This window comes from Dermochelys coriacea, chromosome 9 (assembly GCF_009764565.3).
Source record: "Dermochelys coriacea isolate rDerCor1 chromosome 9, rDerCor1.pri.v4, whole genome shotgun sequence".
NCBI lineage: Eukaryota > Metazoa > Chordata > Testudines > Dermochelyidae > Dermochelys > Dermochelys coriacea.
In genome coordinates this window covers 17,350,024-17,373,735 of record NC_050076.1, presented here as the reverse complement: position 1 = coordinate 17,373,735, position 23,712 = coordinate 17,350,024, and the positions used below count along the sequence as shown (strand labels likewise).

Genomic DNA, 23,712 nt, shown 5'->3' with positions numbered 1-23,712 from the left:
TCCATGGACTACTAATGTATTTTTCATTGTGAGTAAGGGTTGCAAAATCTGGACCTGAACTATTAGTCCATTCTATTAATGCTACGTTTTTTACAATTGTTCACTAAGAAATAATAAATCAACATTATTATAATATCCTATAGTAACCCAGTACAACAAGGGTATCAGTAGTATAAAGCAGTGCTTGTAAGGCTAGAACTATATATCCTCTTCTCCATTGTGTATACCTAGTCTGACATCCCATGCTGGTTCTTATATCCAAAAATACATCAATAGCTCAAAAAACACAACTTCAGGCTTCTTTCAAGTAATTTATTTCCTTTTGTCCCTTAACACCTGGCTACAAAGAGAATGGGGAAAGATTAAAACACACAAAAGTGATTGCATAATTCCTCAAAAAGGTGCAATTAAGTGAACTGTGGTTAAAAAGTGACCACATCAAGGTGAAACTGCAAAGAGACTTCAAGTAGGAAAAGTTAATCATTTAAAAATACAATTAAAATTTTAAATGATTTTTAAAAAATAAAAGCACTACAGGTCCCCAAAGCCAGACATGTTTTAGATACATTTTGGGTGATATTTTTTCCTATGGGTTAATCCTCATCTCTGATTCCTGTCCCATCTTCTTTTTATTCTGCTGAATAAAACTGTAAATCATGAAATGCTAGGAAGTACTGGGAACATTCAACAGCAAAGGAGGTGTTTACGGGAAGTACCAGGTACCTTCAGCACTAGCTAACTGGTTTATATAGATGATTGCAGTGCTTGTGAAAGTAAGAGACTGATAGCATTGATTAAAACCAGCCAGGCATAATGGGAGTTGGCATTGTGCAAGATTCCCTACAACACTCTGCCAGTGTACCTCAATGTTGATCTCCAGCACCCTATTTTTCCCAGTCCTTAGCTGCTATTGAGCAGAGACAGAGACTCTGTCACATACTGTCAGGCAGTGGGGCAGTTAAGTGATGAGGTAAAGCAAAAAACAAAAATGTTTTTATATGTTTTACATGGCCCCCTCTTCAACGATGTTCATATTTCATTGATGAGGGTTTGTGCAGATTATACTAAAATAGCTCTTAAATGAGGCCAGATTACAGGGCCAAATTCTCCTCTCATTTACACTGATGTAAACCCAGATATTTGTCACAATTTAGGTCTCACTATAGAATAAAAAGATGCTAATAAAAAATATTTCTAAAGAACAATGGAAGTGGATTACTACTGCTGTAGGGCCTGATCCAAAGCCCATTGAAGTCAATAGAAATCCTTCCAATGATTTCAATGAATTTGGGATCAGGCCCATAACATGCACTAAGCCAATTCTGCTTCCAAGATACAAAATCTTTTGCCACTTTGCCAGGCTGGTGTTCATACATGAGCAAAGTAATTTCTTTGAAGGGTAAAATTCACACTTCCCTGCCTATAAGCTTTGCACAAGACAGAGAAACCTACTTCTATTCACAAAAAGAAAAGGAGTACTTGTGGCACCTTAGAGACTAACAAATTTATTAGAGCATAAGCTTTTGTGAGCTACAGCTCATTTCATTCGTCTGAAACCTACTTCTATTCAGGTACTCATATAGCCCACATTAGTGTAGCATCTGAGAACCTCACAATCTTTTGAATGTTTATCTGAGAACTTCACAATCTTTTGAATGTTTATCCTGTTTATTCTCATTAAGAATCCCACTGAAGCTAAGGAAGGACTCAAACTTGTATGGTTCTGACAGAATTTAGCCCCACATATTGGAGAATCCAAGAAAGGAAGAAAAAGACTCATACTACTGTTGTGTCTCTACCAGTATTCCCTTGCACCACTCATTCCTTCACTCCCTCCGCACCCTCCATCTCCCATTGAAATCAGTAAAGATCTCAATAAAATGAATGGCAGGATGGGACCTTATTTACATTCATGCTGGAACCACATTAGCAAGAAGTATAGCTTTGGTAGCTAGAGTGCTAACCCTGTTTCCCTAACCACTTTAGATTGGTGTGAACCATTTTATAAACCAGATTACAAAATCATAATATAAACCATTGGAGGATTAGTATCATTTATTCCCTCCCTTCTTTTACTGATTTATGTTGGTTTGAAACATCCTACAAAATCATCTAATATTCACTTCTTCCACAATTGCCAGATGTTTATATTTCATGATCAATTTTCTGTATGGCATGCACTATATTACACATATATTGTATTACATCTTATTGCCTATGTGGCTTTTTGGGGGCTGGGATCATGTCCTCCTGTAGGTATGTACAGTGCATAACAAAATGGGGCCTCATATTTGACGGGTCTTTGCATGCTACCACAATATAAACAACAACAATAGTGTACATGTTATATAGTAAACTGTCTGAAGCCAAGCATTTTCCCACAGCACACAGTAAACATACATGATAAATTGCATTATGCAGAATATATTTATAGCTACTTTTTAAATTTAAACCATCTGGAAGTTTTTGTTAGATTGTTTGATATGAAATGCTCAGCATAGTGGATATCTAATGATATCTAAAAGACAAAATAGTATGATATTACAATATTCCCCAAGCTTTCCTATTTTTGTAACCCTCTCGACAATTAAACTGGCAGAACTAATATTTTTTTAAATTTTGTACATAATCAGTGGTACAGTTGCCAAAAACAACCCATTCGCAGAAGCCTTGCTTTTCTGGTTTCTAACTTATTACAATCAAAAAGTGGAGTTGTGCTCTAGAAACACTTTGCTATAGAATACAGAGGTTTGTTGTGGAGCTATAGTTCAGGCTGGGTTGTAGTTTTCATTCTACATTTTATTTCACTGGGGTTTTAGACTCAATTATGAGTTTACATTAGGCTAAAACTTAGCAAATAATTCAAACACTAGAGCTATCCCATCTAAAATAATTAAAACACTAAATTTGTTCTCCTCAGTGAAGAAAACAAACATGTTTTAGTAGGTTCAGGCTCCATTATGCACTTTTCAAGCAACAAATAAAGTTTTTTTTTAAATAGAGGGCTTGATCATATAATCCTCATCCCAGCAAAACTCCTGGGCCCTAACTTTGCATATAGCATCCAAATGAGATTTTCAAGAACTTCCAAAATCATTACAAGGCCTGCGAAGTGAGCTACTCCAATCAACAAGTCAGGTTTTGCATTGTGCTGTACATCTGTGATCTGAATTGGGCCCTCAATACTTAACGGACCAGTTGTTTTCAAAACACAGAACATACCTTTAGCTACTTTCTTGCTGCCTGTAGTTTCTGGGGTTTGGAGGCCATGTGGTACATTTCAGCCTTAACTTTGAATTTCCTTTATTTTGTAGATCAAACTTTGACATTCCCTTAAGGTACTATTCTTTATGTAGCTGTCTATATCCTAGCTTGAAAGATAATATTGCAGTGAAACAGACCAGAGTATTAAATCTCTACAAGAAAATAACTGTATTGCACTATCCAGTCCTTATTGCTATATTAGTCTGAATTAATTATATTCAATACTTGGCATTAAATACAATATTCACTGCAGGCTAAATTTTCTCTCTCCACATGTATGTGGCTCCCATTTAGTTGAATGGCATTAAATACAATATTCACTGCAGGCTAAATTTTCTCCCTCCATGTGTATGTGGCTCCCATTTAGTTGAATGGGAGCTGTGCATGTATATCTGAGAGAAAGGGTGGACTCTATATCTATGTCCTGGAAACATGTCTAGGAGGTTTCTAGGAACTGACATACTAGCACAGGGAAGGGACATAATGTCTATGAACAGTCAGGCAGGTTTCTCTCAATCCATCAGGTGTTTTAGTTTTGATAATAGAGATGGCAATATAAACAGGCAAACAGCCACGTGTCTTTATTTAGGCAATAACACTCTTTGTTCACACTGCTTCGTCCCCTACATTGATCCTCCTTTCACATCCTCAGTGCTCATTATTTGCACCTGCCTCCTGATTAACACCTCACTAATGCACACACCTGCCACTGTGCCAACACATTAACCCATGCACTCTGGTGTGGTTTTTTAAAAATTAATAAATAAATAATAATAATAATATTTGTAGTGGTAATCAAATGAAAGTAAATAAGATTCTGGGGGAAATATTGCAATGCCACTACAAAACATTTTTATCATAATGGTATTAATCATAATTGTATCACTTTTACCTTGTGCTTCCTGCAACTCCTCCTTCATTCACCATCTGTTTATAGTATCCACCTGTTGTCCCCCACCACAAACACAGACTGTAAGCTATTTAGGGAAGGGACCATCTTTCCATTTATCTATGCATGGTACCTAGCACAATGGGGTCTCTAGGGGCTACTGGGATACAAATAACAGCAATGATGCAAAAGAGCCAAATGAATAACAATAGGGATGCAAAAGAGTAGTGTGGCTGTCATTAAGATCCTAGAACCCACTTTTTCTTAATAAATACTATTACTTTTGTTAAATGGAGAAGTGAAAGTCACTGTATTCCTAGCTTAGTTTTTAAAAATACACTTATCATCCCAATCTTAGGTCTTGCCTACATGCAAAGTTGCACCCATTTAACTAAAGATGTAATGTAAAATTGATTTTGTTAAACTGGATGAAAAGGGTGCACTGAGCACCCTTAAACTCATATAAACCTAGTTTATCTTGATTAGTTCAGGTCAGTCAAGAGAGATTTAAAATAAATTGAAATAATCTGAAATATGAGAGTCTACATAGGATTTTGCATGAGTTTAACTAAGTATGTTTAAAACCTGATTTAAGTTAAAGTGGTCAACTTGTGTGTGTGGTGTAGACACACTTAGCTGAGTTTTTATAAACCTTCATCTGCTTCCCCCATTCCCTCGCTTCATCTACCCTCTATTGTGACTGCAGGGGATTTTAATGATCATTGATACTTTTTTTTAGTTTGTTCTCTTGCATAATGTACCTGTCATAGTAGAGAGTAAATTCCACTTCACTGCTCAACAACTTTGATGGCTTTGTTGGGGAATTACACTCCTGAAGAGGACCAAAGAACATTTTCTCAGTTAGGACATGGCTGCTTACAAACTGAGGTCAGGAAATATTTTAAATAGGTTCCTTCTCTCCCTCCATACACCCCCCTTCACCCCCCAACGATCTAGATTAGTGTGTTCAAACACATACACACCCCATATCTAACCTATGCATGTAGATATCATATACATATAGTAATCATGTACAGGTGCACACACCTCTATATCTACTTTCCCTATATTGTTGACACACAGTCTTTGCATGTACACAACCTATACATGTAGACACAGTGATTATGCATATGTGTATATGCATACACAAACACCTATAGCTATTCTGTATTTACATGCCTAGGTACATTTACAGCCATCATATATAGACACTCAGCCATGTCTATCTGCTATGTATCCATATATGTTTACCTATAGATACACATTTTATCTAGCTACATGCATAAATATATAGCGATCACATCACACACGCATATAAAACAGAGACACACATAACGAGTTTAAATAAATAGGTGAATATGAACACTAATAGCCATTTATGGCAACAACAATGAAAGCTGTCCCTGGAGCCTGCATGTGGTACAGCAGCCAAAATGATTGAGTATCTACAGGGCATTGCTAAAGCAATGGCACACACATGGGCCTCCTTTTAGAAATGATTAATATTTAACTGACTTTCTGAACCTAGCTTTGTTTTTAGTTATGATTAGATATCATGGCACGCCGAGCAGTCCGCAAAGGTCTGTGTTTGCCCGCTCCCACTTCGCACTAGCCAGAGAGAGAGAGAGAGAGAGAGAGAGATACATGGCTGTAACAAAATGCGTTCCCCTGTGTTGGTGTTTGTCCAGAAAGAAAAGGGAAATCAGCCTGCGAGGCCGATGTAATAAGATGCTGCAGCTTTTCCGAAAGGGGTGAAATAATTTTAAACACAGACACACAACGAGTTTATTTATTTAGAAACTTGTTAAATAGAGTCTGGGAATTCAAATATTCAGTGTTGACATTGTACAGAGCTGGCTGGGAGCCAGATTCAAACTCTCTAGAGAGATCCCCAGTGGACAAGGAATCCAGGACTTTCGCCCCTCCCACTTGAACTAAATAGGTAAAAGTCATTAGTTATACCCACAAGCAATATCTGAATCGGAGTCAAATAATGTTGCCTCAGCCAGGGTACTTCAAAGGCGTACAAGTGTGTTTAGCTTTTTAGTGCTGGAACTGCAGCAATATGTCACACTTTCGAAAGAGTTTTGTAAACAGTTCCTTCCCCTTTGCAGAAACATTTCTTAAGTTTTTTGTATCCCATGTAAACAGCCTTAATTAACTGGGGTTACATTTTTCATGTACAAATAGATCTATATTAATAATGATCTCTGCTTTCCGATTGCCCTGCTTTCTCTTTGTGTTTGGGTCCTTTTTTTCTCGAAACCTTTGTAGACTACATACATTTCACTGGTGGAAGCAGACAGAAGGCAGACGAGGTGGAGAAGGGGTGGGGGGTTGCTGTGAAAGATGATCTAATTTTAGAAACAGCATCGGGGAGGGGAGCAGAAAATTGTTTTCAAATGCAATGAAGTCTATCGACCCCAGTGAGTCTCTGGATGCCCTGGGAAAAAAAATCACACACGCTTTCCATCCTGAAAAGGGTTAATCAAGTGCCTTGTGAAAATGTGCTTGGCATATAATGCGATTGTCTCGCCCCCTATTCCCCACCCCCCTTGCTGTGAAAGAGCCATCCGGGAACAAACTACATACTATTTGTATATTACATTATATATAGTGATATGCACACACACGAATCCCAAATAAGTGTCACGTGAAAGACAGATGGTAACCTCTGCACCTCCAAAGTTCCAGGCAGGGAAAGTGGTTTCCCCACTAAGACGCACCCTGCTGATGCTTTGCCACATTGTAAACTGCAGTGTGAACGTTTCAGGCGATCCACGCCGATTCCGTGCCTATGCCCTGCCCCAGCTGTCTCCAGATTCCTTGCAGAGCTCACCCCAGCCCCCGATCTCTTCAGATTCAGCCTCTAGAGCCACATGACCCATGTCTAGACCCCCAGAATCCCCCAGAACCCGGACTCAGTGGCCCTGTTTAGCGGGATCTAATCTCCCAGACCTTCCTGGAGAGAAGCTGTTTTGACAAGACGTTTAGATGTAGGAATGAGGGTGATGGTGGTTGTATTCCGTCCTCCCTATTTGGGGGATTGGCTTGGTTAGCTTTGCAGCGAGGGGGGGAGGAGGAATTATTGGGGGAATTATTGGCCTAGAAGTGGAGGAACACATTCAATTCCTCGTGTGCCTTAGATCGAGATGGGAGAGTCTTTTGGTTTCTGTGCACCAGATATTTGAAGAGGGTGGGGGAGTGACAAGAGGCATGCTAGAGACAATAGCGCTGATCGTAGTACGTGTCCAGGTCCTCCCTTTACCCGGGCCCCCTTTCCTAAAAAGCAGGACTGAGAGTTGAAGAACCCCTCTCCCCTTCTCCGGAAGGCCACATCAAATCACTCAGCTAAACGGGACTCCTGTCAACTACTCCACATGAATCGCAACTTCTGGGGGGAGGGGGGGAGGACGACTAGGAAACCCGTTTGTTTCCAAGCCATACAAAAAGTGTTATGGTTGGTGTGGATGAGTTGGATGGGTGTGTAGTGCATAAGCTACAGATATCATGTATCATCTGTGAAACATACATATCCAGAAATCCATTTAGCTATGAATTGGCAGAATGCATAGCGATATAGATGTGGAGGGATTTTTTACCGTCAAAATAAATGAAGAGAGAGAGTATCTCCCTCCATCTTTTCCTTAATGAACCGTCTCTTTCCCCTACCCCACTATTTCAAAATAGAGCGACGCGTTATTAACCTTCCTCTAAACTTAGAGGGTTTCTTTGACGAAATATACTGAAATGTTTTAGGGGACTATTTACACAAAGTGCCAAGTGCAATAAAGAAGTACTAAGCCAGAGGTAATGGCAAATAAACAGCCTTGCTAAAGGGGGCTGAAAGCCTGGACACTGGCAAACATTTCCCTTTTCAAAAACAAATTCCCGGACAGAGTCTTAAGCAGGCAAATAAACTTGCCAGGCTTTTAAGTAGTAGAGAGGCAAGCTACAGGGGCAGGAAAACCTGCTGGAACTCGGGAAAGTGTTATTTTACCATCTCAGATGGTTAGATAGCTCTGGACCTGCACTAAATTGCCTGTTTAAAAACAAACAAACAAACAAACCCGGTGATAAAGTGTAAAAGTAACAAGTGCCCCCTTATTCACGTGCGTTCTCCTAAACTGATCACCTTCTGTCTCTTTATGAGGCTACTGGGTTGCTAATGGCTACCACTGGTTTAGCCTGTACAGCTTGTTCGGTGCACGGGGTTGAGTTCTGTGAAGTGTCACTGTTCGGGAGTGATTTTCAGACAGGGATACATTCGGACAAAAAAAACCGCCACAGTGTGACACCACTTATAGCACAAATGCTGGTCGCTGTAAATTACTGTCGCCATGCAGGTGCAATCCTGGAACTCTAAAAAGGTGCAGCGGTATAGACACTGTCACTGTTCGAGAGCTTTGCAATTTGCACCCTTCTTTTTCGCATATTATATTCAGACTTCATTTCGAATATGCCTTCAAAAAGAAAAAATGTCTTGCCTCTTTCCCTTTCCTTTATTTTTACAGCTGGAGGTTTAAAATATTCACTAACTATTCATAACGAGGCTTCTTTTGTTTCGTCTGAGATTTTTCAGGTTAGCAAAAGTCCCTAAATTGCTATTTCAATATATAGAGGGAAAATATAAGCATCTAATTTCCCCTTGGTTAATTATGGGCAGAACTTTCCCGACTACTGGTGTTAGTCACAATTTGGGGGGTGTTATCTCTAGTTTATTACACACACACACACACACACACACACAGAGGCAAAAGTGGAATAATAAGAGAATTCCAATTGTATCCCGAGTGGGGTGTTTTTCCAAGTAAGTTACAGCCACAAAACGTTTCTTTTTTTTCCTTCTTCTTCTTCACAGCTCTGCAATTAAATCGTGAAGAGAAGGGGTCACAGGATGAAACCAAAAGCTGAAAACTTTTCCTGTTGAATGATTGAATTACAGGGGTCACCACTAATTTTCCCCCACCAACACAGGCGCGCATACACCACGCCATGAAACTCGCACGGTATTCGAAGGAGAAATTAAAGGGGTCTCAAAATACAAAAATCTCAACTTTTTAATACGATTTCCTTTATGAGCGTATTGTAACCGAAAGATTATATAATGCAACGCATCTGTCTAGGGAAAGCTGCTGCCGCTGCTGTGACTGCCAAGACATGCAACCCAAAGAAGAAAGTTTGAAAGTGGTCAAATCTAAGCACTGCAAAGCAGCAGCAGCCCAGAAACTTTAGGGGAAATTTATTATACATATGTGCTAGTGAATGTAACACAGTGAGCTGTAGCTCACGAAAGCTTATGCTCAAATAAATTTGTTAGTCTGTAAGGTGCCACAAGTCCTCCTTTTCTTTGTATATGATTTTCACAATTAGCCTAAAAGCAGGGATGGTGACCTGGAAGCTTATTTGTTTTCAAATTGTGCTGATACATCCAGTTTAAAATCAGCTAATCAAATATAGGTTGTGGTTAAGTTTCACAGAAAAGTAGATGAAGATCCAAAGATCTTTTGCTTTCCCTTTTCTCTAGTCACATATTTTTTCACTAGTAGACAAAAACCGATTGTTAGTCATTTATGATGTTATGCAGCGTTTCATCTACCATTTTCCGGCACACTTTCAGATGGAAATGAAAGTTGCAATTGAGATACATATCAAATGAAACTTGCATATAGTATATCCCTACTCTCACACACAAATAAAATACATCAGTTGTATTTAAAATAAGATACGAAGGCAGGCTATTTTTTTTTTTGCAACTGTTGCAATTAAAAGATCATTATCGCTGTCAAAAAGGAGAAGATGGAGTGCCTGTAAAAATAAATAGAACAGTATTTATGCCGATTGCTGAGACCCAAGCTAAGACAATATAGACCTAGTGCAGCCGAACTGAATAAACTGCTTGAAAAACGCCTGAAATTACAATATTTAGATCAACTTCATCGGGTGGCTCCAGTGGGCAGAGAGCTGAGCTAGCGTTTAAACTGCGCTGATGGCCCAATCACTACTGCCCTCTCCCCAGCTCCTCACATATACTCCATTTACGAGGAGTCACGGCAAAACACCGCCACTCTGGGCTAGTGCTAAGACGGAATGTATTATTCGTCTGAAGCAGGCTCCGGGATTTTGTTGATTGTTTGTTTTTTAAACCGACCAGAGCACTCGATCCCAAGGAGACATAGTGGAAAGTTGCAGGAAGCCACTGAAGAACGAAACCGTTTGGCCTCGTTTTGCAGCCAAAGCCCTGCTACCTTGCACCTTCAGACTGCACTGGCAGAAGACTGTTTGAGCCTTTGCCCCAAGCAGGACGAGTTTAACTTACACTAAAATCAAATGCATCAAAATCTGGTCAACAAGCCTTGTCCACTGTCACTCGGGACGCGCTGCGTTTGACAGCGTCTGCAATGTTGCACACAGGAAATAAACTGGAACATTTCCTCCACAACTATTTCTTTCTGTTTCCTGAGTGCACAGGAATGGGGAGGGAGGGGTCCCCATTAACGCAGCGTTTCCAGCGGGGGGTTGTCCCCCCATGAACGTAGAGTTCCCAGCCGATGCATTAAGCTAAGATTTTACTTTCTGCGCCTTCTCATTACCACCAATGCAAGAGGGGAGGGAGCCCCGGAGCTGCCTCCCTGGGCGCAGAGATTGCAGCCACACACCCCAGTGTCGAGAAAACAGAGAGTCAGAGCCCCAGGCTGGAAGGTCCCTGACCAGCCCCCCTCCGCAGAGCTCTGCTTGCTAGTTGGGATGCCCTCCTGGGAGAGCTAGAAGGAGGGGGGAGCTCTCTCTTCCCCTAGCCCCCCCCCCCCCACCTGCCTGGGCTCTCCTGCTTTGCCCGCTGGAAGCTCGGAGCGAGACCTGCCGCCTGACTCCCTCCCCCTCCCCGACCCACACACCCCTCCCCTCCCCTCCAGAGCTTGCCGAGAGCCGACAGCGCCCACTATGGTCTCAGCTGCTCTTCGCAGCCCCGGCGGCGGCAGCCACCGCTCAACTTCCAGCGCTCGCCACTGAACTTTTCCTCAACTCCTTCTCCGCCTCCCAGCGCCCCCGCAGCCAGCCCGAGCGGCCGGGCAGCGCCTCCTCAGCGACCCCGCAGCCCCCCGCCCACCGCAGCCCAGCGATCTGCCTGCTGGAGGGACTGCCTGAAATCCTCCCCCTCCCCCCGCCTCTGATCTCCACTCCCCCCCCCTCCCCGCACCCGCAGCCTGACCCCGCGCCCGCTCCCCCAGCCGCTGCGCTGCGCTGCGCTGCGCTCGGGGATGCGCTCCCCGGCTGGGCTCCGGCGCAGGGGTGCTGCAGGTTGCGTGGCGCCCCAGACCCCGGCGCATCCGACATTCCACGCAACATGGCAGAGAGCGGGTGAAAAGCCAATGGAAAGGGATATTGCACCTACTTGTGGCCAGTTTTCTTGCCCTGCCTTTGGATCTCATGCTGCCAGTCCCGCGCCGCTGCTGTGGTGGGTGGGTGGGGGGGGGGTGTTTCCCTCTCGGATCTTTTGCTCCTTTTTCTCCCCCCTCTCTCTCTCTCTCACTCTCTCTCACACTCTCTCTTTCTCTCAATCCAGGCTCGCTATCTCTCCAGCATTGTCAGTTTGGACACCTTCGCACATGCGCACGGGCGGCCTCCCCCCCCCCCCACTCTTCCACATCTCAGCGCCGCCAAAAAAAGTTTGGAGCGATCTATCACTTCGATTTCAGGATCTTGTCAGCTGGCAATCGGTGGAGGGGAGGAGGCCGCCCAGGGAAGGGAGCGAGGACACCTCTTCCTCTCCAATAAAAACAACCTGGCCAGAGCCAACCAGTCGCAAACAGCCAGATGCCCGAATTCTTCTTCTTCTTCTTCTTTATTCCGCCATCAACCCCCAACAATTATTATTATTAATTAATAAACCAGCATCGGGGTAACACACTCTAGAGCTTTTCCTGTCCCAATCTGCTGGAGAAGGAATAGATTCTGAGCCACTTTTCATTGACTCGAGGGGCGGCAGTGAGGCAGATTATTTATAACAGAAAAAAAATCTCCCTGCTCTTGATGTTCCAGAGTTTTAGAGTAGAATAAATGACATTTTCTTTCTAGCTGTTTATGTAAGATTAATGATACTCTGTCATCTTTGCAACATGTCAATAGTTTATTCCGACCCACTCGTAATTATCATAGATCTGTGGATTTAAACAGACACATAGATATAATTAAATTATACATTTTATGTATGCATATAATTAAATTATATACTCTTCTAAACACACACACTCCCTTTCCCACCTTCAGCTTGAGTTCAGTTTCCCCCAGCTGGATAAAAGAAAAAAAGCACTTTAGAAATGATAATCCGTATTGTTTGAATCTGTTTTAATTACAGGGTTTGCCAATCAACAAGGGGAGCCGCTGAAACTGGAAATTCCTTTAGGGGATGGCTCTGTTCAAGGTATGAATCAGTCCAAACTACATATAGATTTTCCTCTGGTACAACCTCCTTTGCTTTAAACAGTTTTGTTCAATGCCTTCTATGCGCTATTTATGTTCCCATTAATATCTGTTGCAAATCCTGCCAGACACCATAAAAGAAAATTACAATCTTTCAGACTCAGTGCTGCGCCAGTACATACATGCTGCTCAAGTTTTGGTTTTAATAAAATCTTAAGCATCACTCGCTCTTTTTAAACAAAAATCCTGCTGGTGTTCACGGTCAGAATCATGGCCATTCTAAGGCGAAAAAGCAGAAAACAGCCACCTCTGCCATAAGGTTACAATAGCCAGCAGCACATAAACATTGCAGAGCACTGTAAACCTAATGAAGACGTGTTTGTTTTAGAAGCAATCACTGAATTTTGTTTAGATTGTGGCAGCACATTTCCGAACGCTGTGAGCCTTTGTCCACCCCAAGGAAAGGTGTTCCGCAAACTCCTAGATGATACAAGCACACACACGAAACAAATTGAAATGACTGAATAGCAAAGGGAATTTCTCATGTTTCCCTCCCGCCTCTCCAAATGAGGCACAAGTATTTGAAAACCCACTGGAGAGCGAACTTCTTGATCCTCGCCATTATTTTTAATATGTGAAGAATAATAATAAAAAACCCACCATGCAGCTGTTTTTTGTAGGGGGGAAATTCCGCAATCTAGCGGGAGTACTAATAAAGCCCGACCCCTTTGCATTACAGAGCCCAGCGTGGGGTGGAGGAGAGAGGGACTCCCTCTTGGAAGGGTAAGGTTAGCACACCAAGCTGCGCCAACGCAGAACTTCAGCAAAAGTAGCTGTAAAGTGACCCGACTTCTCCTTTTTCTTTCCTCCTCTCTCTGCAATCACCTGTTTCTTTCCATGCCTCCCTTTCCCCCCGATTCTGTGTGTCACCGAGACAAACTCAAAAGCAATATCACATTGACATCCAAAGAATCCCGTTTCAGTGCACACCCTAGCTTGGGTCTGTGCCCCGCAGCCTGGCCCTTCCATGACGCACTGCGTACTGGGAAGCTGGGCTTTTAGGACACTTCTTATCAGCCGGCCAGCAGAGACAGCCACGCACCCATCTACCCGCAGTGTCCGGGGGGTGTTACAATTATTTCCCTCGTCTGCCCTCCTTTTAGAAATGATTGGAAGCATTTTGGTTTCCTGGTGAAAGGCTATGAAGTAATATGCGGTGAACTAACTGACCCGCTCAACTAAATCGTGCCCGTGGAAAGCATTAGGCTGGGAGTACAGCACAACAGGGGTGCGGGGGGGACGGGACGGGACGGGGAGAAAGAAGAAATTAATTCTGGGAAAGAAGAAAACTTGAGGAGTGGGACTCTACACCTTTCCGGCACTGAACCTCCTTCCTTCTCCATCAGACATAGTTTTCTGTCGGGTTCTTCAAAAGAGTTTCTTAAATTATAAAGATGAATGAACTAACCCAGGTGATGCCAGCTTTCTAACCCTAATCGAAAATGTCTGAGAACTTTTACAAACTTTTGTTTAGCAACAGCCCCGAAGTATATTGTCCAATGGGAAGTATATTTCATTAGCTTTTCTCTGAGATCCAGAATACCACCAAGACAACAAAAACACAAGACTTTCGATTGCTTTACAGACCTACTGAGGTTATTTAAACAACCCCTTGGCCCCTTGTAGCACATCTGCACAAGAAAAGCAAGCGTCTGTATTTGTACGCCTTTCTGCGACAGAAGGGGAAAGCGACAGTCTAATATAGTTAAACAGAGGGATCTGTGCAGATATAGATTCCTCTAAGCAGCCCACTTGGGTCTCTTGACTTTGGAAGACACCAGCTTTCTCCTCCAGCTTATCAGTTTCACCTGTTTAAAGTCCCAAGCGATCACAAGACCCCGAACAGGTGTCTTTCTGTTTTCCCGAACACCCAGCAAACATCTCGATTTTCATTTCGGTTGCATCAAACAGATTTTTCTGATGTCCGATCTATTAGTCGCGGACAGAACCTTCATAAAGTTTGCCACCCTCCCAAAGAGTTGCCTGCTAGACCCACGAGAAATCCGTTTAATTTAGGTTGGTCACGTTTTTAAGCGTTTCTAGCCCTTCAAGTTGGGGAAATTGCTGACTAGTGAACACTGGAATTGTTGTGTGTGTGTTTATAGTAGAATCAGAGCCACGAAAAAATATTTTAAAAGGGGGGGGGATGAAATGTATTTTAATACATGCCGGGGGTGTGGGGGAAAGCAACCCTCAGGTTTCAATGCATTCTATAGAACAGGAAATTTTCCCTTCCTCACATTATAAATGAATAAGCCCCGCAGTGTATTCGGAGGCAAGTTGGAATTCTTCATCGAGGTATTTGCTGTGCTATTGTCTTTGTGCAGTGAACTTTACATCGTGTTATTCAGTCTCAACCTATATTCTCCTAGCTACCCGTAAGATTAATTTAATCATTGTAATGCAATTATTAATACTGTTTACACAACGCTTGATTTCGACTTTGCTGTTAAGAAATTAAACCTCTTGCTGGGTGACCAAAAAGCTATGCAGGGACTTCCAGTGCTTGTTGAAATGAAACAGTCCTCTTTATTTAGTCTCAGAACTCAGCTTTCAGCCATGGGCTCAATTAGGCAAAATGGAAACAATTTTCATTCATTGCAATAACTCACTGTTATGCAGATCACTTGCAAAATATACACTTTATTATTATATGCTGGCCTCAATGTCGTGAAGTGGCAAGGCTAGAAAGAGGCAGAGGGATCTCTCTAGCCCCCTTGGGCTGTAATTATTAGAAATTAATTGGGTTCAGGACCCTGGGAAGCATGGGTAAATTAATAGCTTGTCTGGTTGTTTAAATCCGAATTCTCAGTCCACAGGAGAAAAGGGGAGGGAGACTCTCAAACGTGAAATTCAGACCCAAGAGACATTGAGTTTACTCGCAAGTTCCGTATCTATTAAACACTAGTGCACAGCATACATGGTGGGGAGGATGGGGAGAGAGAGAGAGAGAGCTGAGTGCGCAATGGAGACTGCGAGAGAGTTTATTTTCCTACGATTTTCTCCAATGCATTGTTTTCGGGAGGCTATTTAGGGGTTAAAATAAAAAATAAAGATCCTGTATACTTGGAGCTGTCGTGCTGGAGTAAAAGTGAAAAGGGAGCCTTAGGCAAAAGGAAATTACTGCAAGCCCGCGTGACCTTTCAGAGAGGTAATCAATCAAGTGATCAACAGGGATATTTATCATTGCTAGATGGGGCTACTTTACAAATGCACAGAAAAGGAGGGGGGTATGAAAGAGAGACACAGACGAAAGTTTGGATCAAGCCGATATGCCTAAAGACAAATACGTAGACTTTAATCAATGGGAAGATTGCACTTTCCCCCCCTTGTCTGGCATTCTCGAAAGAAAGGGGAAACACTAGGAAGTTTCCCAGTAGAAAATGCCTCCTCCATTGGGTGTTCGCTTTAAACTGTCTACTTAAAACTGTGGGAAAGGCTGGCAATGATAGATGCGATTTTAAAAAAGTACATCCAAACACGAGAGAGAAATAATACAAAAGGATTGAGGATTTTCTACCTGGGCACTGTGTTAAGAAAGGTATCTTGATTGGTTTGCTTATTAATGTGGGATTGAAGAATTTGCATCGGAGAACGCGATCCTTTCTGCTTTTAGTCCCAGACTTTTAATGGTTAATTTAAAACACACACACACTCTCTCACACTCACAAACCATGCCCCATGTTAAATGAAATCGGCGATCTTGTTCAATTAAACTTGCTCTCCATGGCATAAAGCATCCACCACAACACAGGCAATGAAAAGCAACAATAAAAGCAAATGCATTTTCTGCACAGTTTCCTTCATCCTTGTAAAACATGCCGTCTTGTAAAGCACCGGACATTTAATTTTCCTTCCTATAATTCACTGGATTCCTTAGCAAACCTTTCATTGTTTATTTAGTTGTTTGTTTGTTTGTTTGTTTGACATTGTGTTCGCCCCCCCCCCCCGCTCTGTGCTACGCCGGAAGGGGATTATTATTAATTATTATTATTATTATTATTTTACTTGATGTTGATCGCTTGCCTCTCTCTCTAAATGACTTTAAATCAGAGTCACAAAATGTGGGAGGCCTTCACGCAACTGAATTACTATTAGTCTGCTAGTCTTCGGAGAGAAGTTAGAGGCTAATGATTGCTGAGCGCAAGCACGGAGCATGTAAACGGCGGGCTTGTGCGGCACTGCTAGATGGACACATAAATATAGAGGTTGTTTTAAGATGCTGGGGTTTTGCCTCCCAGGTAGTCCAACGATCCTCTTGGGGTGTGGGAATGTGGTGTGCTGCCAGCGCTGCTCAGGTTCACACCAGATGCTGCTCTGCTAACACCGCCCCTTTCTCCCCAGCCTCCCACAAACAGGCGAGTCTCAGCATCACAAGCTACCGGGAGCAAAGACAGATCGGTCTGCGCTGCCCCCGTCCGGTGTCAAGGAGGAACTGCAGCGAGCCAGCGCTATTGGCAGCACGAGCACTGGGGAGTGATTACCCTTTCAGCCCTCCGCCCGTGCCCCCTACTCCTAGCTAAGGCCATTAAACGCACAGCGAGAGAGAGGAAGGAAAGCGGTGGAATGCGCCCCACGCCTGCACTGTGCGAGAAGGGAGCGAGCCACGCTGGCAGCTCAAACATTAGCACAGGCACCTTCAGCTGCGCCTGCAGTGCAATGCAAACAGCCCAACCTGCGGCTCAGCAGCACGCTCCTGCTCATTTCCTCTCCGCTCCTGCTGCTACCTTTCCGGAGGAGCCCCCTTTCTCTCTTTCTGGGATCCCCGCAGAAAGTTGGAGCTGGAGGAAAGCAGCAGGAGCAGTGCTGACGATGTAGCTTAACAAACCACGTGCGTAGGTCTGCATGCGTGAAGGTAAAGTGTATGCAACTATATACCCAATGCATCCGATGAAGTGAGCTGTAGCTCACGAAAGCTTATGCTCAAATAAATTTGTTAGTCTCTAAGGTGCCACAAGTACTTCTTTTCTTTTTGTATATACCCAGTGGAGGTTCCAGGAACTGCCTGCTCTTTACACGGCTAGATGCAGTATGATTCCTAACAGCTTCTGTAAACAGTCTTTGAATGCACCTTTCCATTTTCAGACATCACTAGCCTCCATTGTATCCCTCCAGATATGTTCCTGTTCTCCCTAGGTATGCCCCAGCTAGGCATGTGTGTGTCTCTATTAAGACTAGATCAGCCAGTTCAGAGTAAAATAAGTACTTCCAACACACCTCCGCCCAAACTATTGCCCCAAATACTAATCCATTTCTAAAACCTACCTCCAATTTCACCTTTCTGTTAAGATTCGGAAAGATCTTCATGTTTGTAATTTTTGCAGTCCTTCTCTCTTGGCCCTTCTGGGGCCCAGTGGGAGTGAAGCACCAGGAGAGTTGCCCATGCTGCAGCTGGGACCAAACGTAGAAATCTGAAAAATTATATGATTCACAGAAGATTTCCACCCTGATCTCATAGATCTGTAGAGTGCAGATAAGCATCCAAGCTCTGAACTTTCTGAAGTTCATCCATTATGACTATCAGGCATTACACAATGGGCCTGATCCAATGCTGATTGAGGTCAAAGGAAAGACCTCCCCACCCTGACTTCAATGATCATTGAATCAGGTCCAGTATAAGCATAGTGATTATTATTTTTATAGTCACAAATTTCCGAACATTTTAAGATAAGAGCTAACTAGGGGTAAAGTCTGAACTTTCTGCTATACACATTAGTATTGCTGGAGTTGGGTATTACTGATCAGTACTGAGATAAACCATCAAGGTAATGGGGAAAAGATTGTTTGTTTGTTTTCCTCCTCCCAGAAAAAGCCTTACCTGGCAGCACTGGGCTTGGCTTGGGAGGATGGTATTCCATACGAATTTAATATCAGACACCTCTTGCGATCAATGACAATTAACTGAAAATAGATGTTAAACTGACTGATGTATATAATGTTAGATTGAGATATTTGAGGAAAAGCAAAACCTGCATGATGTCTCAAAGAAGCCTGGGATCTAACCCATACTTGGCATAACCTTTGCTGAAATCTGTGAAATTAAACCAGGGATGTAGTTGGTCCCTACTGAGGAACAAAATACAAGATGCCAGTAGGCTATACAAAATATTGCCCTGGGGAATAAAATATGGAACAAAATGATATGGAGGATGTATGCCTACTGCATACAATTACCAGCTGGACTGTGAATTTCACAGTATACACAGGGGAGAAAATTACCAGGGGAGACAAGAAAAAAGGACTGGAGGTGGAAGAAAGAATCAGAGGGTGGTTAGGACACTCCCTGGAATGCAAGAGATCTGGTTTCAATTCCCTGCTCTTTGACTCTGGACAAGTCATTTAATCTCTCACCTTTATTCCCAATATGTAAAATGGGGATAATAGTACTTCCCTACCTCAGAGGGGTATTGTCAGGAAAAATACAGTAAAGGCTTGATGTTAGGGTGATGGGAGGCATACAGTACATAAAATAAAGATGACACAGAAGTCTACCCCCAACCTCCATTCTGTAGCTTATACCCTGGCAAACCTCTGACCAAAGCTGGGACCAGATGCTGGTGGGTTCACAGTAATCTGAAGGATTCAGATAGACTTTGGATTCACTTTGAGTTGTTATCCCACAGGAATTAACAATTCTAGTTCATCTAGTAGGGTTTTTTGTCTTTAACTGGCCAGTACCAGGTGTTTCAATGTAAGGATTCCCCTAAGGCACAATTATGGATAACCTGCTCATTATTATTTATTCATGGAGTTCCTATAAGTCAGAATTTAGATGTACACTGTGAACAGTCTTTCCCTGCCAGAATTTACAGCATAAGAATAGATCTGACAAGATAAGGGATGGTCAAACAGAAGGACAGGTGGGGCAAATGAGGATTAAAGTTACAAATGCAAGGTCATAGCCTAGAGGCATTATAGATCTTGTTACATTTTCAAAGTGAATTAATTATATGGTCAGACTATGCTGAGGAGTTTTTGTGGGGAGACTAGCTGATAGGAAACTGCTGTGAATGAACTGAGGGTGGGGGAAAGGAGAGACAAGGAAGAGACAGGTGAAGAGTGACAGTTATAGGGCAGCAAGTAGCAGTGAGCATTAGGATAACGATGATCATGGACATGGTGAGATAACCGTAAAAATGGGCTGAATGTTGAGAGATGCTTCCTAACTTCTATCACTTAACACTTGCTTTATATATTTTATATTACAATGCAGCATTTATTGAGGGTGGAGCTCTTGAGGGAAATCTTGGAAAGTGGACTTTGCAACACTCATTATGACAGCATTTGCACTCCTATTAGCTAACCTGTGTAGGTTGGAGTGGCATCTCTTTCAGTGCATGCTGCAGTGTGAGCTGAGTCTACGGACGTATGATCTAGCAAAAGGAGTGTGACATATTAGAAAGGCCCTAGCCCTACATTCTAAATTTTAAAGACAAAATCCTAGCTTCATTCAAGTCAGTGAGATGGTTTGCCATTGTCTACACTGGTGCTAGACCTTCACTCTTAGAAAGTGGCATATGTCCTCTTCAGGGTTAGCAGGAAATCCCAGTGCTCCTGGCTCCTCCACCAAACATATATTACACTCATCTGCATCCTGGAGCCTAAACAGCAGTAGAACTCAAGATCAAGCCCCTTTTATTAGAAACAAATGTCACTAAAAGATACCAATACCTTCAAACTTTCAAAAATTCTTTCCTTTACCAAAGACTAGACTGATTTCCTACTGCTGACCTTTGTTTTATATCATGGAGAGAATTCCCAGCCTGCCCTGCTCTTAAAGGGACAGCATAATGCAGACACAATATTTTGGAAAATTGAAAAGAAGGGGTGGGGGAACTACAGCAAACAAAAGAAAAAAATATTTGGAACGTAAACAAAATATTAAACAAATGGGAATAATATAGTAGTTCAAAGTGTAAGTGGAAAGATCAACAGAATGTGAACTTCATGTTAAATGAAAATGGAATAATGTTATCACAGGGAGATAAAACAAACAGAGCAAATAATAAAGTATGTGAATCTGTGTATGGGCCCAATCCTACAGCTCCTTCATAGCCATTTAAGTCAATGGGGTGAAATCCTGGACCTACTGAAGTCAATAGGCATTTTGTCATTAACTTCAATGCGGGCCAGAATTTAACCCCATGAATGCTTTGCCTGAGTAATAGCAAGATTGGACCCTATATCTGAAAGGAACAGGACAAGGTACAGCAAACTAACGGGTACAATAAAGGATCATTTCAACAGAAGAAGCAAGGGAGGGGAAAACCTAATTATATGACCCTCACATATTAACACTATAATAATATAGGTACATGACCCACTATAGACTCAGTCCTGCTTCCACTGAAGTCAATGGGAGTTTTACCATTGGCTGAGGTCTGCTCAGACTTCGAGTGCATGTTTCATCAAGTGCAAAATCTGTGGTCAGACCTGATGTCCTCTTGCCTATGCCTTAGCATCTGAAATGGGGACTTCCTATGGAAAGCAAACGTAGAGCAGAGGAGGTCCCCAGTACTGGAGCCAGAAGTGAAAGCAATTATAAAGTAATGTACTGTATTCCTGGGGAGGGACGAGGGGAGAAGGGGAGAGACAAAAAGCAGCAGTACTTAGGAACCCAAACTGATCTGTTTTAATGTCTTTAAAGCATGTTTCTTGTACTAAAGCCATACTTTGTACAATAGTTTGCAAGTCTGGGGAAGCTATTTCTTTGGTTATTGAGCTATTTAAGTAAGATTTAGCATTACTGAATACAAGAGCTATTACCGTATAGGGTAAAGTCTTTACATTGATCAAGTCCTCTTTGGGCCTAGTCCTCTTTCTCTGAAGTCAAGAGCAAAGCTCTCAATTGCTTTAGTGGGAGCAGAATTGGGGCCTCTATCATCAAGAATGTTCCCAGTTCCTCTAAGTCAGTGGTTTATTTGCATTTATCTGTAGTAACATTACAAGACAAACAGAATTCTGCTTTTCTTGCTATGGAGCCACTAAGTAAGGCAAACTCTAGCACATTTGTAAAACCAACAAACCTGTTTTTTTCTTTAAAATGTAAGGAACACATTTATATTTCACTCCTATTTCATTCCAGTACAAAAAAACACGGTGTCAGAATTAATGAATAAAGTATTTTTGTGACGTTTTATATTGCATTGCATTGTATTGGCATTTATACAGCGTTTTTCACAGGCTTCATGTCAAAACCCTTTACAGGGCAATAAATCATATACCTTTCCTGATGAAACTGTATGCAGGGCATAACTGTGTAGGATCCTGTAACGGTATTTCCCAGAAATGGATATAGGTCTTCCCTATTGAATACCCTACAGAATATAATGTCTTTAGCACCCACTTGAACGGGCACCGGAAACAGGTTCACAAGACCTAACATTAACATTTTATGGAAAAGATTCTGTGTATTATGGTGTCTGTGTTATCCACCAATCCATGTCTTATTGTAGACTTGTTTCAGAGTAGCACCCTTGTTAGTCTGTATTCGCAAAAAGAAAAGGAGTACTTGTGGCACCTTAGAGACTAACAAATTTATTTGAGCATTATTTGGAATGCATCAGATGAAGTGAGCTGTAGCTCACGAAAGCTGATGCTCAAATAAATTTGTTAGTCTCTAAGGTGCCACAAGTACTCCTTTTCTTTTTATTGTGGACTGTGCAGCGATAGCTTTCTGGCCACTGGCAAAATTGTACAAAATGTCTGTCTACACTGATAACAAGAGATTCTTAAGCTTTTTTTCCCCCATGAAAAATAATAATGGTTACTTACTAGACTAAACCTAATTACAACAATTTTAGATCTAAATTATTAGTATTTAAAATATAACCCCAAATGTAGATTTCAAAATGAAGCAAGGCATCTCTGTATTTCTGTGGTTTGTTTCTCCTTTGCAGTTTACATCTATGCTTAAAAGAAGTGCCAGAGGATTGACTATATGACCCAACGCATTGTTTCCCTGTAATCTTCCTTTGATTCTTCAATTCCTACTGTATTCCCAAAGCAAGTTTTGGGTAATACAGAGTAGGGACTCATAAGTTATAGTAAAATAATTGTTAATAAATATTATCTATGTTTATGTTGCATGTTTCATCCTCGAGAATCACAAAGTGCTTTACTTACATAATAATCTGGGGTGAAATTCTGGCCCTGCTGAAGTCAATGCAAGTTTTTTCTCAGATTTCACCAAGACATACTATATACTAGGATCACACCATCCATCGCTGAAATGCAGCCACCTCTAGGATGCAACACAGCAATGACTTAAGAGAACATGGCAATACTTTACAACTATTTAATAGAATTAGAAACCATTTTAAAACTACAATTCTACCTAGGCTAGGTCAGAAAACGTTGTTTCTGTTTTTCTGGAACTTAATTTTTTGGTCAGTTAAGCTGTTAGAGTGGTTTCTAGCTTGTAACAAAGACACACACAAATTTTGCTCTCCAGCAGACTTTACTTTTGTCCTTTCTTGGTTTTGATATAATCAATCTAAAACAAAAGTTATTCAGCTGAAAATACTGTGTTTGCGCTCTTCTTGTATGTAAAAACATAGCACTGAGCATCACTAACTTTCATTGACTTCAGTGGAAGCTGAGAGCATTCAGCACCACCCAGGAGGCACTCAGCACCTTGCAGGATCAGGCCATTAGGTACACAGTATAACTATACTAGTATAGCTTTTCCTTTCTTATAAGTACCAGCCCACACTTAATTCATAAGAGGTCAAATTCACACATGACCCAAGATCACACTGTTGTACTCTGATCATAACATAGCAACACAGCATAATTTGAACTCCTGATCCCTTGTCTGTATATGAGTCATTTAGTAGTTTCAGGAATAATCTGTAAATAATACACATGCACAGACTTTACTGAGATGGATGATACTGATAATTAAGATAGTCTTTTCAGTGATGGACACCCTCAGCAGGTCAATAGTTAAAGTGGAATTTTAAGAGTAACCAATGCATTAGAGCTTGTCAATTCTATTCTTTCTGGTAGTAATAAATTCTGGAGATTAAATTAGACCACATTTGTTACAATGGAAATGGATTTATGTTAGCATTCAG

The 23,712-nt window shown here is 41.8% G+C and overlaps 1 protein-coding gene across 5 annotated transcripts in view; it reads right to left on the bottom strand.

Moving 5' to 3' along the window:
• MECOM (MDS1 and EVI1 complex locus) overlaps nt 1-11,824 on the bottom strand; it is a 450,691-nt gene extending 438,867 nt beyond the window's left edge. The window contains exon 1 of one of the 5 annotated variants that reach the window (XM_043492336.1): nt 11,547-11,824. In XM_043492336.1, coding sequence (XP_043348271.1) covers nt 11,547-11,583 — 37 coding nt within the window. In that variant the 5' untranslated portion in view covers nt 11,584-11,824. The remainder of the gene's footprint in view (nt 1-11,546) is intronic. The other 4 variants (XM_043492335.1, XM_043492330.1, XM_043492329.1 and 1 more) reach the window with 4 other exon arrangements.
• Between the last annotated feature and the right edge of the window lie 11,888 nt (nt 11,825-23,712).